Source organism: Megalobrama amblycephala, linkage group LG15 (genome assembly GCF_018812025.1).
Source record: "Megalobrama amblycephala isolate DHTTF-2021 linkage group LG15, ASM1881202v1, whole genome shotgun sequence".
Classification (NCBI taxonomy): domain Eukaryota; kingdom Metazoa; phylum Chordata; class Actinopteri; order Cypriniformes; family Xenocyprididae; genus Megalobrama; species Megalobrama amblycephala.
Window position 1 is genome coordinate 5700002 of NC_063058.1, and position 18643 is coordinate 5718644.

At 39.3% G+C, this 18643-nt stretch overlaps 1 protein-coding gene across 2 annotated transcripts; it reads left to right on the forward strand.

Annotated features, from left to right (window-relative positions):
• Positions 1-19: 19 nt before the first annotated feature.
• On the forward strand, positions 20-18380 carry nfatc3b (nuclear factor of activated T cells 3b). 2 transcript variants are annotated; one of them, XM_048158701.1, is made up of 10 exons: positions 20-1230; positions 3724-4879; positions 5076-5238; positions 6943-7142; positions 7859-8031; positions 8518-8658; positions 8816-8871; positions 9027-9153; positions 10727-11540; positions 17735-18380. In XM_048158701.1, exons 1-10 carry the CDS (start codon positions 1143-1145, stop codon positions 17739-17741), a joined length of 2925 nt encoding a protein of 974 aa, XP_048014658.1. In that variant the 5' UTR covers positions 20-1142; the 3' UTR covers positions 17742-18380. The 2 variants fall into 2 exon arrangements, with proteins under 2 accessions (XP_048014658.1, XP_048014656.1); XM_048158699.1 differs by having other exon boundaries at positions 10727-11527.
• The last annotated feature ends 263 nt before the right edge of the window (positions 18381-18643 follow it).

The following is an 18643-nucleotide window of genomic DNA, read 5'->3' on the forward strand; positions in this document are numbered from 1 at the left end:
GACAAAATAAAAGTGAAAAAAGTAGCATTTCAGACAGGTTTCCTTTTTTAATAAACTGGTTGGATACTCTATTAAACCAAGTATGATTACTTGTATAGTAGTCAACATTTGAAGTGGATACAAACCTTTCATTAAAGTTGTCCTAAAACCTTCTTCTTAGGACAACTTTAACTTTTTTAATCCACTTCAAATGTTGACTACTATATATATCTGCATATAAGCTGGAAAAAGGACTAACATTGAAGAAAATTCACACCTAACCTCTAAATAAAACTGTAACAGCAATAATAATAGGTAACACTGTGTTTTAGTGTCCTTATAACATGTTACATGTACTTATTGTAGTAAATTATGCACAATTATAACCCTTCAGCGAGTGTTATTGATATTACTCAGTACTTAAATGTATAATTACACTGTAAAAAGGACACCTTAAATGGTTAAATTGTAAATTAAGTCGATTTTATAAGGCTCGTACACTGTTACCATATAATTGTTATATTTTTTGGTCATTTTGCAGTGTTAACAACAGCTGCAGTATCCATTATTTAAGCGGAAACCGTGGTTACCATGGTATTTTTTTATGTAAGTGCGCTTACTATGTTTTGAGAGACAACCATATTCTGACCTTGCAAACTGAGTGTGCATTACCTGAGATATCTGCGTGCACTTTGATTGTTATAAAAGTATACCGCTCTTTGCTCTACTGCGGCTGAATTGTTCTCGCACACTTGTTACATTGTTGCTGTTTGCAAATGTGGGCGCGTGCGCGCGCGTGCGTGTGTTTCCTTTTCGAGCGTTTGTAGTCTGTCAAATGTCGTGACGTCACGTCTGGAGTCGCAGTGTAAAATGTAACTTTACTATATCCATCTACATGTGCGCGAGACCAACACAAAACCCAGCATGGGATTATTAAACACAGCAGGAAGTCCGGGACGAAACAACATCAAAGGCGCCAACTAACCAACTTCTGAGGGGGAAAAAAAAGGACATTTTGGACCGTGTGTTCCGGGTTTTCGCGCTGACAACGTCTCTGTTTTGTCAACCAAAGTGACGCTTGTAGAAAGTTGGAGAGGCGTTTGCGCGCGCATGGACTTGTTTGTTTATGTAATTTAATAGAAGAAAGTGAGGTCTCTAATGCAATGACTACTAACTACAGCGAGGAACTGGACTTCAGGCTGATATTTGGGGAGAGCAGTTACACTCATCAGTCGTCGCTGGGCCACACAGGTTTGTTCATTACTTTCAGGGCACGCGACGATTTCAACGCTCCGATAATAATCAATGAAGTGCGTGCAAGCGCGCGCGGTTATAATGGGAGCGATGCTTTTGTGTCCCGTCTCTCTCTCTCTGCGGCCAAAATGTTTTACAGAAGTGGCCATGTTTTGATCTGTGTGTCACGAATTTGTGAAACTGTTTGAAAATACCAAAAGTCACTTCCTTATCTTTCAACATCAAGTGTAGTAGCTGTAGTTGACGCGCTTAAAGAGGAAGGTCAAAGCCTAATCATGCGAAACATCTTTTAGAAACATGCGAGCATGCATTTGCTGTAATAAATTCGCTGTTTTTGTGCCAGTTGTGGTGTATAATTGACAAATAATGAGAATTGTACGAATAATAACATTATTATTATTAATGATAAACAAAAGTAATAATAATATTGGCACTGCATGTTATTGTACTTCCCTATTACTGTAGGCAACTGTTGTAGTTAAGTTATACTGTCCACTGTAATTCATCTTTCTCCATCCTTAGGTAAACCTTGCTGATAACATGGTTAAATTCACAGCAAATCACCTTTCAATTTTTATTGCTGAACATTTGACTGTTGAAGCTTGATTACTGAAGCAATGAGGGTGTATAACTACATTATGGAAGACAGATAGTCTTATCAGTGTGACAGCATCTCTAGCTCGTGGATCAGAGAGTGTGTGTGTGATATTTATGGTTAGCTACTGTTGCACTTCTTGCTTCTGTGTCTGAATTAGCCATAAGAGCATCTCTCAAAATGCATTTGCTCAAGTGCCAAATATGTAACCTACGTGGCCTGTTGAACTAAAATTAAAATTTCTTCACACTTGATAAGGGATCGTTTATAAAATTAGCACATTTCGCTGCAAGACATTACTGACTTAAAACCTAATAAAGTTACTGGATTTTATTTATTATTCCTAAAGAAACGAATAAACAATACTGACCTTAAATATTTTACTCAATTCATAAGGGCACATTGTAATAAAACAGTTTGTTTCATAATATTTAATAAAAATTTAACTGCAACTTCATATGTCACATAGTCCAAGTGGGCTACAGAATAATATTAACCAATAGTGCCTAAAATTAATGCAGTGATGGGCCTTAATATATGTAGACAACATTGACTTTGGTGCAAAGGAAAATGGCACTAAGTAGTGAGTTGGATGGTTCAGTCTTATTTCCTGTACAGTCTGATCACTGGCGTATGTCCTAAAGTAATAAGCCATTTTAGTCCAATGGAAATACAAACAATTCCCAACTGACAAAATCATGCCCCACCTTATTTTTTCTTGTTTTGTATCCAGTTTCTCTCAAAAATAAAAATCATTTTATGTAAAGGCTGGAATACACTACATAACATGACAACTGATTTTAAAACACTAGCACATGCATCATGCACTTGCCAGCTTTAAAAATGGTTACTGGGATTCACACACTGACTAAACGGCTGAGGATCACACACTACCAGACTTTCAAGTCATTCCAAACACAACAAACTCTCACAGAAGGAACATGTGTCTCGTTGCTAGGAGATGCATAACAAATGAAAACAATGTGTGTTCTAAAATGGGCTCAAAATGTCATACATGACTAATGAAAAATTGGAGTCATCATACATTGACTTTCGGCATCTAAACATCATGATGTTCAGACGGCAAATCATTGTTGTAACAAGGTTTAAAGTTCAGGGAAGAAGGAGGTGGGAACTGGTGAAATTTCAACATAATTGTATTGACCAAAATAAACAAACAACAAAATGGAAGTAAAGCGGCAACCCCTTACAGACGACTGCCACATAAAAACATAATAAAATGCCAACATAGTCCAGGCCTGGTTCTCTCTCATTCTTCACTGTCGTCACTCCTCCTTTAATCATTCCGGAGGTTGGTGTGACACGCTCATTAGCAATCACGCCACCACCTCACTCTGTTCCCACGGCTCTCAGCCCCACCCTGCTTGCCACAGTTATGTAGTGTATTCCAGCATTAAAGGGTTAGTTCACCCAAAACTGAAAATTCTGTAATTTATTACTCACCCTTGTCTCATTCCACATCGATTAGACCTTCTGTCCCTTCATAGAGATCCAACGCAACTACCACTTTCAAGGTCTAGAAAGGTAGTAAAGACATCATTAAAGTACTTCATGTGACTCCAGTGGTTTAACCTCAATTTTATGAAGCGACTCAAGTGCTTTGTTTGTGTAAAAAAAAAACAAAAAAAAAAAAAAACATTGAAAGTGGTAGTTGCGTTGAATCTCCATGGAGGGACAGAAACCTCTCAGACTTCATCAAAAAGATCTTAATTTGTGTTCCAAAGATGAACAAAGGTCTTACGGATGTGGAATGACACGAGGGTGAGTAATTAATGACAGAATTTTCATTTTTGGGTGAACTAACTCTTTAAGTAAATTGGCATAAACCAGGATATGCTTTATTAAGGGGTCTTGTGTTTTTCTTGTTACTCTAGAATCTGGATTGGATGATGACACCAACCCCTACCCTCTCTTTCCTTCTGGCCCCCACCATCCCACAGAACAACAGGACAGCTATACAAACCAGCCTTATGGGAACCCTCACCCTGGTTCCATCCAACCCATGGAGTCTCCCAGCAGGGTTTTTGACTGTCCTAGCATCCAAATCACCTCTATCCCAGCCAACAGCCACCAGGACCTGGGCACCCACCAGTTGGACCAAGCAGGTGCTTGTGGGGAAGCAGGTGCTGGGTCTCTATCAAGGGACCAGCTCTTCCTGCCATTGGAGGCATCCTATAGGGACACGTCTGCCCTGTGTCCCAGCCCCTGCAGCAGTTTGTCGTCCCGCAGTTGGTTGTCTGATGCCTCGTCCTGCGAATCCTTCTCGCACATCTACGATGATGTGGAGGCAGAGCTGAATGAGGCGGCCGCTCGGGTTCGGCTTGCATCTCCTCTAGTGTCACCATTGACATCTCCTCTGCCGTCCCCCCTTACCTCTCCCCAGGCATCTCCTCAAGTGTCTCCGCTCGTGTCCCCCTTCGGTTCTCCTGGATGCATGGCTGCATATGGAGATGACTCTTGGTATCGTTACCAACAACATCATCAGCAACATCTGCAATATCAATGCGCCCAATCGCTGTCGCCGTATCAGTCGCCCCGCACCAGCATCACTGAGGAAACCTGGCTCAGTCCCCGTCCGCCCTCACGGCCCTCCTCTCGGCCAACCTCGCCATGTGGGAAAAGGCGACATTCCAGTGCAGAGGTCATTCCTGGTTTGGCGTCCCCTCACTATTCTCCCAACGTAACACCATCTCACTCTCCTCGGGGGAGTGTCACTGAGGAGACGTGGATGGGCGGTGCCACATTTGCCCCCTACCAGACCCTTCCACTGGAGGTAGACATCCCATCCAAAACAAGAAGAACGTATCAGACCAACCACAACCAGGATCAACTGTCTATGTTGCCTGGACAAGAAGACTCTTCTTCAAGTCTTCTTCAAGACCAAGGCCTTGCAAATCCATCTCTAAACTCAGGCATAGCTATGTCCCTGCCCAGTTTAAGGAAAGAGGATATAGTGGAACATTTCTTAGCCGTTCCAACACACTTCCCTTGGGCTAAACCCAAACAAGTCAATACTACTCCCTTATACAGGTAAATAGCATGTATGTATAGAACCAAACTTTGTTTTTGAACAAGTGCCAGTTACATAATAGATTTTTAGCCTTGTTGTTCCATCATTTATGAATCTGTTAGGGTTATAACAATGGGTGTTCTGTTTCACTGGCCAGTTCCCAAAAACAACAGCTATGTTTGTTACAGCCACTGCTGTTCTTTATATCTTGCTCAGGTCCACATCTTTACCTCCACTGGATTGTCCTCTGCCCAGTCAGTGTGGCCAATGTGAGTTAAAGATCGAGATCCAACCTAAACCTCACCACAGAGCCCATTATGAGACGGAGGGCAGTCGAGGGGCCATTAAATCAGACTGCGGAAGACACCCTGTTGTAAAGGTCAGATTTCACACCAGATCTCAGATTAAAGGGTTAGTTCACCCAAAGATGAAAATTCTGTCTTAAATTACTCACCCTCATGTCGTTCCACACCTATAAGACCTTCGTTCATCTTCAGAAAACAAATTAAAATGTTAGATTTTTGATGAAATCCGAGAGGTATATGACTCGTCCATGGACAGCAATTTAATCAACACTTCCAAGGTCCAGAAAAGTACTAGACATTTCATAGTTTAAATAGTCAACGTGACTGCAGTGGTTCAACCTTAATTTTATGAAATGACGAGAATACTTTTCGCGCTCAAAAACAAAACAAAAATAATGTGTCATTCTCATACGATGTTTACGTCCAGCACTTCCAGGTTCTACGTCAGAACGCGACTCATTATTGGCCGGCTCCTGCGTCAGCATCACACGCATGCGTCCTGCTGCTCACATGAGCTTTGGCCAATACTGAGCCGGCATTCAGACGTAAACACGGAAGCCTTCACTGTGCTTACTGTGGCATCTGTGTAAGGATAATGACAGGGAAGAGAACAGATTGTTGAATAAAGTCGTTATTTTTGTTTTGTTTTTGCACACAAAAGGTATTCTTGTTGCGTCATAAAATTAAAGTTGAACCATTGTGAACCACTATGTCTTTAGTGCCTTTCTGGACCTTGAAAGTGTTGATTATAATGGTGTCTATGGATGAGTCATAAATATCTTTATTTGTGTTCTGAAGATGAATGAAGGTCTTACGGATGTGTGGAACATCATGAGGTTGAGTAATTAATGACATAATTTTCATTTATGGGTGAACTAACCATTTAACATTTTATACATTCCCCCATAGTTGAAGGTTTCGAACATTTGTTTGTGTTTGTGGCCTGGTTGCCAACAAATGCCAGATGGGAGAAAAAAACCTGTTTGGAAACAATCACTTTTGCGATTCCATTTGGTGCCATTATGTGATTTATTGATTATGGTTAATTATTGATGGAGTATTTCATCCATCATTGACTACTTGTCCTGTGTTGTTTTTGTTCATCACAGAAACTGTATTGTGCACAATTTGAACAGTTTCACTGAACTTGCAACTTGCAGTTGTTTTCATTATTCTGGTAAATTTAGAAAGGGTTCCATACCTCAAGGTTTGCTACTCATCTGACACCTGCTCTAGTAAAAATAAAAGACAAAAGACAAAAAAAAACAGATTATTGTTTGGATGTATTTAATTATTTATAATAATATTATTATACATTTTTTGTTAAACCAGTATTAGTTTAGACATTATAATATTGGATAAATGGTCTAATTTAATGATTGAATTTACCTATGATATAAGTTAAGATAAATGTGATTCATATGATGAGTATCAGTCAGTCTTATGGACAGAACTTTTGATCCAGTCAGCTTGTGGTATTTTTAACAGGGTACAAGCTAATGTTACATGTGCTGGTCTGTTTGTTTACCCTAGCTACCTATGACACAAACGGACAACCATTCCTGCCATTAGAGGAACAGATGTTTAGCTTTGAAAACTAGAAAATGAAAGTTAGTCAACGCAAACTTTGAATGTTGGCTTGAAATGTCAGCCTGATAAGGGCTACTTTGAATACTTTAAGAGCGTTAAAGCTTTGATGGATGATGGATATTCACATACCATTTATTCGGGATACCAAGTTGCATGTTTACTCAAATTGTTTGTTTTCGCATCTGTAGCTAATAGGGTATAACGAAAAACCCGTCAGCCTGCAGATGTTCATCGGGACTGCGGATGAGCGTTACATCAGGCCACACCCGTTCTATCAAGTGCACAGGATTACTGGCAAAACTGTAGCGACGCCGAGTCAAGAGACAGTGATATCCTGCACCAAAGTTCTCGAAATTCCTCTCCTTCCTGAAAGCAATATGTGTGCCAGGTATCTGTCAAACAAACCTCTGATTTACATTCACCCTGCCCTGCACGCATTGTAGAGAGAGATTTTTTGCATAAATGATATATTGACATGGCTGACAGTTTAGTCTTTAGATCAAGAAGATGGCAGCTCTGAATGGAAAATATGTGAAATTCAGAACAGAGCAGCACTCTTCCTTTTTTGTTCAGTTTTACCCCTCAGGGAATGAATAGTATTTTTAATAAAATATGTTTAAAATGATTTGCATTCAAACGAGGTGAAGACTCTAGTTAATCCAGGACCCTAATTAAAGCTGGAGTGGATTGCCTCATGGGAGATGACTTGTTGAGATCACATGACAGTATAGAATAAATCTTTTTATCTTATTATCTGACAGTTTTGCTAACAGAAATAAATTAATCATGGCTGACTATGAATAGAGAATTTCTGCAGTGGAACCCACTACCAAACTGGCTGGGCTTTTAATAGAAACTTTTCCATATTGTGATGATATTGAGTAAATGCAGGTCTCATGAACGCCTACGACAAAGTGAAATTACTTAAATGTGATTTATAGCTAATAGTTTATAATGAGTTGCTCTGAGCCACTGTCAGCAAATAGCACCATTTATGTCACTCCTAGGCTTCATTTCACTAGCTAACTTGCAATTTTATTAAATAAACAGAATTTAACTGACTGTAATCTTTAATGGTTGCCTTCTATAACCTTTCTTTGAAAGCATTGACTGTGCTGGGATCCTGAAGCTACGGAATTCAGACATCGAGTTGCGCAAGGGAGAGACTGATATTGGGCGCAAGAACACGCGTGTGCGAGCTGTGTTCCGTGTTCATATCCCACAACACAATGGGAAAGTGCTGTCACTGCAGGTGGCGTCCGTACCAATAGAATGCTGTAAGTTGTTAAACATTATATTATGCTAGTTATTGCATGCATAACCCCTTCTGTTCAAACCGGCCATTCTAAGCGGGACTCGAACCCGGGTCCGCTCGCATGGGAGTCGGGTGCTCTAACAACGAGGCTAAAGACCGCAGTCTCTAGCGTCAGTCGCTAGAGTGCCTCTTGAGATCAGGGGAGTGAGGTTTACACGCACACCTCTTAGCGGCCTACGTCCGTTACATTCACCCCCCTAAACCTCACTCCCATCCGGGTCACGGCACCAATGTAACCCCTCCTGTTCGAACCGCTTGCTCTAAGTGGGACTTTAACCTGGGTCTGCCGGCATGGGAGTCAGGTGCTCTAACAAGGAGGCTAAAGACTCTAGCATCAGATGGCCACAAAGTTAACAGACATTAACTAAAAGCCACAAAAATCTAATTTATCAGCACCAAACTGTATTGATAAACACTTCCTCAGCCATTGTCTTTCTCTGTCGACTAGCTCAACGTTTAGCTCAGGAACTTCCTCAAGTCGAGAGCTTTAGTCCTGCCTGTGGTTCTGTGACTGGAGGAGAAGAGATGCTTATAACTGGCCAAAACATCAATCCAGAATCAATAGTTGTCTTTCTAGAAAAGGGCTCTGGTAAGTGAAATCATCTATTACAATTACTATTCTCAACTCTAGTCTCTCTGCTCTAATTAGGAGCTGTTTTTAGATCAGTAGTCTTGCAATAAATTTTGGATGATGGTTTATGCAATAACAAAAGAGCCTTTGTATTGTCTTTTTTTTTCCATTCCAGATGGTAAAACACAATGGGAGGTCGATGTGAGAGCTTTACAAGAGAAGAGTCAGAATGTAAGCGCAATAAGTTATTGATTTTGTTATAAAACACTGAAATTCCTCAATTTATTTTAACAGCATAGCATATGTGCATTTTTAAATGCACTTCCCATTGAGATCTGTAATTACAGGTGTCTCTGAAGTTCTTGTGTGTTCCCATTCCTGTTTAGACAAGCATAGTGGTAAAGATTCCTCCGTACTACAAGAAAACCACGGCTTCCTCCACCCAGGTGCAGTTCTATGTCAGCAATGGCAAAAGGAAGAGAAGTATCTCACAGTTCTTCACCTATCTTTCAGGTAATAGTCCGTCTGACGAGTCGAACTATCAGAAAGTCTGGTCTACTTTGGTGCTAGTTAGAAAGTTAGACAGTCCAACTAATATATCAAAGACCAATCACAGGTCAATCTAAAATAGATGGTGTAACAACAACCCACCGATTCAGCAAGGTAGTAGCTCATAGGAACATTTGAGTATATGTGTAAAAGACATCTAAAACATTTTGTGATCTAATCACTGAAACCACATACAGAGGTAGTCAAAAACGCATGTGACCACATCCCATTTGTAGTAGAATCACTCTGTCCTTAGTGCATCCCAGACTGCAGTGAAGCACTGCCTACTCTTCACCCTCTCACCTTACATGTGTTGTGAGAGAGCACACTAAAACAAATGTGTTCAAACTTCACTGTTGTACAAAAGCACACCATTTACGATGGGAATCACAGCTGACCTCTTTATCATTTTCATTTACTTGCATTTCGTTCACTTCCTTTCCCGTTTACTTCTGCAAATTCTGAAAACTGGTGGTCACAAAACAAACATTTGAACTGCATGTTATACCACGTGTTTTGGCTGATGACTTGTGATCGAATCACCAAAAACGCATCTTAATAGCAGGCAGAAACAGGGTCTAAGTGTCTCAAACAAAACTCTGAACAGATTATAGTAGATGTTCTGAAGTGTTCATTGTAGCAGCCTGGTAACTGGTAAAAATGACCATTTCTTGGCAGAGTGATTAAAAAAATTGTGTGTCACTGACTTTCAGAATACAGGGATAAGTATAGGGATAGCCAACCCTGCTCCTGGAAGGCTACCATCCTGCAGAGTTTAGTTCATCCCTACTCAAACATACTAATCAAGGTGTTCAGACATGATTACTCATAAATAACAGGCAGGTATGTTGGAGCAGGGTTACAAGTGAAGGTCTGCAGGGTTGGCAACACCTGGTATAGAGGCTAACCAATCAAATTTGAGCTTGTAGGTTTGGAGATTGAAAACTTTCTGTGTATAATACACCAAGTTGTGTTGACTGATGCGCTGTTAGACGGGATCAAAAACGTTTTGAGCTTGTCCACTTTCAACCACTTCCAGGGGTAGTCGAAAACAAATGCGACTGGATTTCTTTCATAGTGTAAACGCTCATGTGGTCGAATGTGTTCAAACAGCCACAAAAGACCATCTATTCTCTGCCTAGTGACCTAATGCGTAAACATTGTGGGATGTTTATGCAACATCTCCGGTCGAGTTCATATGTAAATTGCGTGAGCTTATTTTGTCCGTTAGATCGAAAGATCTGATTTATGCACTCATAGACCCTCCTCTAGAAGAAAACAGGACAGAAGTGGTTGAAAGTGGATGAAAGAGACAGATTAAGACACTAGGTGTAAACGGGAACGTGTCTCCCTCATCTACCTGTGATCTGATCGACCAAAACACATCTTAATACCATTTTAACAACACTATTATAGAACTGGATTGAATTTAGATCTCAATTGGACAAGATAATATAGCAATTTTCAAATGTGTTGAGGAATGAAGAAATGTTCACAGAGCTAATCTGTATGTGTTGAACACCTTCCTTCCAAGCAGTGCAGGTGAAGCAGGAGTTTGCCATGGACCTTAACACCAATGGGCAGCATCCTACCACCTCCCCAACAGGTCTCATCACCACTGGGGACTCAACTGCTTCAGATCAGGTCCAGCCTCTTGAGCAGTGGCTGCTGAGTGAAGGGTCAGTCTGCGCTCCATCTTCAACCCATCTCTGTTATTCACCTCAGGATCCTTTGCATCTGAGCCGCTCTCATCCGGCAGACAGAAGCCTTAATGCGGTAGCAGACTTCCACCCTATGTTCCACCCCTCAATGGTGGATTTCAACAACTCTTTCTACCAAAAACCTCAACAGGATCTGTCTTACAAAGGACAACCTAGTCTTCCAATGGTTGGGGGCTCACTGCAAAGCTGCAAGTCATCCCAAATCTCTGCAGAGCAACCAAGGCCTCAACTAGGTAAAGGATACCAAGGCATACCTTCCGAACACAGTCATAATCTCCACAACCGTGTCTCAGTGTCCAGTACATCTGATCTTACTAGCCCAAATGTGGATACATCCGGTCGGCACGCTGTGGATCCGGTGCAATTCCCACAGTCCTCCTCTTCCCATGTGCTTCCTCTTTCTCACCAGCCTACTCTTGCTAAAGTGCCTTCTAACTCACCATCTACCAGAGAGAGCTTGATGGACCCTCAACCTTCAGACGCATCTCTTCAGGAATCCAGCAAAAGTTATAGTTTGCCACAAGGCGGAGAAAGTCTTGACGTTAAACAGGAACCAGAGGAAGAGAAAGAGCTAGCCTTTCAGTCCATAGGCCTACAGGATATCACTCTTGATGATGGTAAGACTCCAAGGTGAACCGTTTTAAATCAGTGAAGTTACGTGAACAATGTTGATTACCACAGAAATTAATTTTGACCTTTTCATTTCTCAGTTTGTTAAAAACAAGCTAAATTGGTCTCTGGGGCAAGGGATTCCCCAAAACAGTTTCAAAGGTATAGCCACAAGATTTAACACTAAGTTGGAGAAGATTTAGACAGTTTTACTGCCCAAGCAGCAAGCATACAAGTTTCACATTTGTGCTTTTAAACTCTCTTTTTCCTATACATTCCAATTGTAAGTGCATTACTGTAAATGAGATTTTGTTTGTACAAACTGAGGATCGGGTCAAAATTATTTTCAGTGGTTATCAAGATTATGCCAAATATTTTGACTATAAAGCTGAATTTATTTTGTACATGAAACATTCCTTTATACACTTAATATTTGTGAGGTTGTTTAGGATTTTATTACGCTATAAGAAATCAAGAGTCCTTTAGTGACCCAGAAATAAGTCCATAAACATTTCCACATCATCACCAAGTATTACTGTGTGACTGTGCCTGTTTATTCCAAACAATATTATCTGTTTACATGTAATACACGCCTTTGACCGTGTCTCATGCTGGGTCAATAACACCCCAAGCTACATTAACAAAATATGCACTAACTTTGTGGCATATGCTAGCTGAGCTTTTTGTTTACTCTCAAGGAAAACTAGCAGCTGCCACCCCTAGTGTCTGGAAGCCTGTTTAGTTTGGGCCTAATTATAGTCTGCAGTCCCGCAGTGCAGTGGGAAAGAGGATACTGGCATTGCATGGAGTCGCTGAAAGAGCTAAATATACCTTGAAGGCTAATCCACCGCTAGTTTTGCGCAGCTGTATTGTGACAGTCTTGCATACTTTGCATAAGATGTTGCTGCCATTAGCCTGGAAGAAGACCGTGATTGAACTTGACCTTTGTTAATGAAGGTATTCATAACTTATGATGTTTTGTTTTTTTCTCTGTGGATAGTATAGAGTAGAATATATTTATATTTATATTTAAAAATATAAATTCTGTCATCATTTACTCACCCTCAAGTTGTTCCAAACTTGTATGAATTTCTTTCTTATGCTGAACACAAAAGAAGATACGTTGAAGTATGTCAGTGAAGATATCTTGCAATGGCAATGATATGCTTTCTGTTGCTTAATCTTAACAACAGTCGGTAACCAAACGGCTCCATTGACTTCCATAGTATTTTGGATGACAGAATTTCATTTTTGTCTGAACTGTCCCTTTAAGCTTCTAGCTTTTACATCCAGTTGTTTTAGCAGAATGAGATGGTATAAATATATTTGGGTCATTCCGTGTCGACTCAACCAGAGGTCCCCGGCTCAAATTTTTGATTTTGTTAATGTTTTTTTTTTTTTTTTCTGTAGAAAGACAAACATAAATAGTGATAAAAGCCAAAATATGAAATGTCAGAGATGTATATTTACTGAGTAATCCACTATTTTGTAGAGGGGGGTCAAAATGACAATTTTTAACTGAATTTTGGCGCCAATTTACAGGGGTGTAAAAATTACTTTAGAAGATATAAAAGGTATATAGAAGATATAGAGATATTGGTGGGTCTATTAGAAAATATGTTGACTTTAGCAATCTTTGTTTCATTATATGCCAACGGTGATAGTTCAGAAATGGGGAAAAGCACATCTTGTGTTTTTGCCTCATGTTTCAAGAAGTATTAAAGATATTTTAATAACCTTTTAGATTCTGGTTCTTAACAAAATTTCCTTTTGATATCTTCATTTTAAAGGCCCTTGATGGTTCAGTCCCAGAGATATGGAGATCTTAATGTGGCTCCATGAGAAATTGGTCAAATGTACACATTTTCAGTAGTCAAAAACCAAATGTGGGTCACTTTGCATACAGCTTTTTTTCCCCCTTTTAAAGAGGAATATTTAAATAACAAATAATGTTAAAACTAGAAATGTATTTTGTTTTTGTTTTCTATCAACTCAATTTCATAGAACATACCAGCTGTCTGAGTGCCATAAATATTCCTTTTCCAAAGTTTGCATACCTATAACTCTAAAAGTATTCAAGAGAATTTTCCTCTAGATTCTCATGCTTAGTAAACTTTTCTTTTGTAATCTTCCTTTTTAAGGCCCTATATGGTTCAGTCCCATAGAAATGGCGATCTCAGTGCAGCTCCATGTTCAGATTGTTAAACCCATTTTCAGTGGCTGAAAAATAAAATAATGATGCTGCCATCTTTCTAAAGTCATTTTTACACCCCTCTAATTTGGCTCCAAATCTCAGGTGAAAATTGTCATTTTGACCCCCTACAAAACTACTCAGTACACATACATCTGTGACATTTAATATTTTGGCTTTCATCACTATTTATGTTTGTCCTTCTACAGAAAAAAAAAAAAATATGAACAGAATCAAAAATTTCAGCCAGGGAAGTTTCCGAAATTTGGTTGATTTGACACACGGAATGATCCATTTAGATTTTATAGATGACATTTTTTTTAAAGGTGCAATATGTAATATTTTCTGTCCGCTGGAGGTCGCTACAGGCCTATTCAAAACAAAAGCATAGCTTGATGATGCCAAGTTTGAGAGTGGAATCTTGGGACATGTGGTCTTCACCTCACAGCCGGTGGAAATAATCGGGATAGGACTCGGGAAGAAATCATGTTCATGGATGCGATTATTATTGTAGTATGAAGCAGAGCAGGACCGAGTGTTGTGGGATCTGAACGAGGCCACTGGAGCGATTGCGCAACACACGCCTCACGAGCAGCTAAACTTTTATTATGCCACAGTCGCCAGCACTGCTTCCACTTTTCCGGTCATGAGTATGAGGTAACACAGCTCTGAAAATGCTGTATTACTGTTACTAAAATTAAAGCTGCATCTGATTATGCTATGTTAGCAACTTCACAAAATAGTTTTTTTTTTTTTTTTTCTCTGAGGCATGGTAAAGCATGGTACTCAGAAAAAAATGAAGAAAATTAGATTTAAACAAAAGGACTAAACATGTTGAGCTATATAACAATAATTAGTTTTATGTCTATAAATATATCAGAACAGTTGTTCCCTTATCTATTAAAACATGTACAGTGGTGTGAAAAAGTGCTTACCCACATCCTGATTGTTTTTTTTTTTTTTTTTTTTTTTTTTGCATGTTTGTCACACTTTAATGTTTCAGATCATCAAACAAATTTAAATATGAATCTAAGATAACACAAGTAAACACAACATGCAGTTTTTAAATGAAGGTTTCTATTATGAAGGAAAAACAAAATCCAAACCCACATGGCCCTGTGTGAAAAAGTACTTGCCCCCCACTGTTAAAACATAACTTAACTCTGGTTTATCACACTTGAGTTCAGTTTCTCTAGCCACACCCAGGCCTGATTACTGCCACACCTGTTCGCAATCAAGAAATCACTTAAATAGGACCTGCCTGACAAAGTGAAGTAGACCAAAAGATCCTCAAAAGCTACACATCATGTTGAGATCCAAAGAAATTCAGGAATAAATGAGAAAGAAAGTAATTGAGATCTGTCAGTCTGGAAAAGGTTATAAAGCCATTTCTAAAGCTTTGGGACTCCAGCGAAACACAGTGAGGGCCATTATCCACAAATGGCGAAAACATGGAACAGTGGTGAACCTTCCCAGGAGTGGCCGGCTGACCAAAATTACCCCAAGAGCGCAGCGACGACTCATCCAAGAAGTCACAAAAGACCCCACAACAACATCCAAAGAACTGCAGGCCTCACTTGCCTCAGTTAAGGTCAGTGTTCGTGACTCCACCATAAGAAAGAGACTGGGCAAAATGACCTGCATGGCAGAGTTCCAAGACGAAAACCGCTTCTGAGCAAAAAGAACATAAAGGCTCGTCTCAGTTTTGCCAGAAAACATCTTGATGATCCCCAAGACTTTTGGAAAATACTCTGTGGACTGACGAGACAAAAGTTTTTGGAAGGTGTGTGTCCCATTACGTCTGGCGTAAAAGTAACACAGCATTTCAGAAAAAGAACATCATACCAACAGTAAAATATGGTGGTGGTTAGGGCTGGGCGATATATCGCATGCGATTGTCACGTGCATTTCGTCAGTAAAGCCGGTTCCCTGATTACCGCGAAATCACCGTCACCTGCTTTCAAATGGAGTGGCATTTAATAGACAGAACCAACGCAATATCACGTTCATTATCGCAGATGAATCGCCTTTGATAATGAATGCAATATTGCGTCGCTTGTCAGTGATCTACGGTTCTGTCTATTAAATGGCGCTCCATTTGAAAGCAGGTGATGGCGATTTCGCGATAATCAGGGAACCGGCTTTACTGACGAAATGCGTGTGACAATCGCATGCGATATATCGCCCAGCCCTAGTGGTGGTAGTGTGATGGTCTGGGGCTGTTTTGTTGCTTCAGGACCTGGAAGACTTGCTGTGATAAATGGAACCATGAATTCTGCTGTCTACCAAAAAATCATAAAGGAAAATGTCCGGCCATCTGTTCGTGACCTCAAGCTGAAGTGAACTTGGGTTCTGCAGCAGGACAATGATCCAAAACACACCAGCAAGTCCACCTCTGAATGGCTGAAGAAAAACAAAATGAAGACTTTGGAGTGGCTTAGTCAAAGTCCTGACCTCAATCCTTTGAGATCCTAGAAAGGTGGTTCATGCTTGAAAACCCTCCAATGTGGCTGAAATACAACAATTCTGCAAAGATGAGTGGGCCAAAATTCATCCACAGCACTATAACAGACTCATTGCAAGTTATCGCAAATGCTTGATTGCAGTTGTTGCTGCTAAGGGTGGCCCAACCAGTTATTAGGTTTAGGGGGCAAGCACTTTTTCACACAGGGCCATGTGGGTTTGGATTTTGTTTTCCCTTCATAATAAAAACCTTCATTTAAAAACCACATGTTGTGTTTACTTGTATTATCTTTGATTCATATTTAAATTTGTTTGATGATCTGAAACATTAAAGTGTGACAGACATGCAAAAAAATAAAAAATCAGGAAGGGGGCAAGCACTTTTTCACACCACTGTATATATATTATATAATGTAATATAATAAGTGTCTTTGGTGTTTCCATGGTTTCTACAAAATATAATCGGGAACCGAGGGTAACGCGGGTATGACGCAATTGACAGGCGACTCCTTACACGTCCCGGAGCATACATTTGGGATATTGTAAGTACTCAAGTGAAGAAAACATATAACACTAGCCTACTGCAAAATTCTTACATATTGCACCTTTAATATTTATTTAAAATTAAAAATATATGTATTTAAAAACAACACTAAAATACAACAGAACTATATAACATACAATAAAATAACAAAAATAAATCAATACATAAATGAAGTGTTTCATTTTAAAATAAAATAAATATAAAACCAGGGTTTAGATTAAATATTAAATTACACATCATAAATATTTAATTGTATAATTAAACAAACACAAGGAACCTGTGTAGTATTTTTTGTTGCGTCACCTCTTTCACCTGGCCCACCATTACCGTCTCTCAGCACTTATCCGTGTTGGAGAGGACAGGTGCAGTGGACTGGAATACCCCTGTTGAGTGAGTGCTGTTGTCCGGCATCATGATCCCTTCATTGCCAGGGAGGTGTGTGTGTGTGTGTGTGTGTGTGTGTGTGTGTGTGTGTGTGTGTGTGTGCGTGTGCGTGTGCGTGTGCGTGTGTGTGTGTTTTGTTGTCTTTCATCTTCGCTCAAACACATTCTCATCCGAATGCACACATCTACCTTTTCTGGCTTAGATATATTTATAGCTCACACTGTATACTCGGTCTCCTATTCCATATGCGTAATGAATGTCATGTTGTAAATAGCTTTCTGTGTGTTTAAAGTGTATTAATAGATTTGTTTGGGTATTGGAAAAGCTTTTGGTCAAAGAAACCAGCTGTATTTCAAAAAACTAGTCGAGACTCGGTTGGAGTTTTTAGGTCAGAACCTCAACAGTAAAACAGACTGTAGTAACTGTAACTCAGTTTCAGCCTCTGTGGTTTAACCTCTGTGCCATAGCTCAAGCTTTATATTAGACCTGCAATGAAATACCAATGGTCTTTAGATACACAACACTGCCCTCAGATGGATTTAATGTAGATGGACAATGACATGTTGATCATTCATTGTAATATGTATTTGTGTACAAGATGTTTATCTAAACATCTTTTTCCCCCCTTTGCAGTAAGTGAAATCATTGTTCGAGACTTGTTCGAGACTCCAGATTCAGGGAATGCCGACAGCGCGCCGTGACTCGAAGGGTCCCACAGATGATCGATGGAAATGGTTCATCTTGCGTAGGACTTCAGCACAGCTACTAAACTGATGATCAGACACTTGAACATCTCATTGTAACCGCTTGGACAGATTTGGTCTCAGTGTCTTGCAGTTACTGCACATGTAGAAAAGATTTTCTATGAGAAATACCCTGTACATAAAAGTTTTTAGCTTAATAATGGATGCTTAAGGATTTTAACCGAGCATATCAAATGTGAATGTAAAATGATGACCAGTCATAGTTTTTGATTCAGTATGTGCCTTATCTTGATTATCTGATTGAATTTGTCTTCAATTTTATCCTTTTGATTGTAAATGTAAAATCTATTCTTGGAATATATGGTGATCATAAAATGCTTATAGGATGAGACAAAATATGCAGCATTTTGTGTATAAAGCACAATCTCACGGTTTAATATGCTGAGTGTTGACTTTAAAGAATTGTTACCGGTTTGACATTTCAGATATTTTCCCATTGCTTGATAATCTTCTTTTGAAATGTCTTTGTATTTATGAATTTTTACTGAACATAAAAGAGATTTTGTGACAATCTTCATGAACTCCAAGAAATGTGCTTGAATTGAAACTGTAAATAATATTAATTGGTAGCCTATAAAATTGCCTTTTCTTTAAAGGTTTAAAAATACTTCAATGAAAGTATTTTTATTTTTTATTTTTTTTAAATACAATTAATAAATTCCAAATTAAATAATAATAATAAAATATAAAGATGGCAAAGATGTCAATTCAGCCCTATATAGTGTTTTATAACGAGTTTGTGTGACGTAAACAAACAAGTGATATTTTAGAACCAATA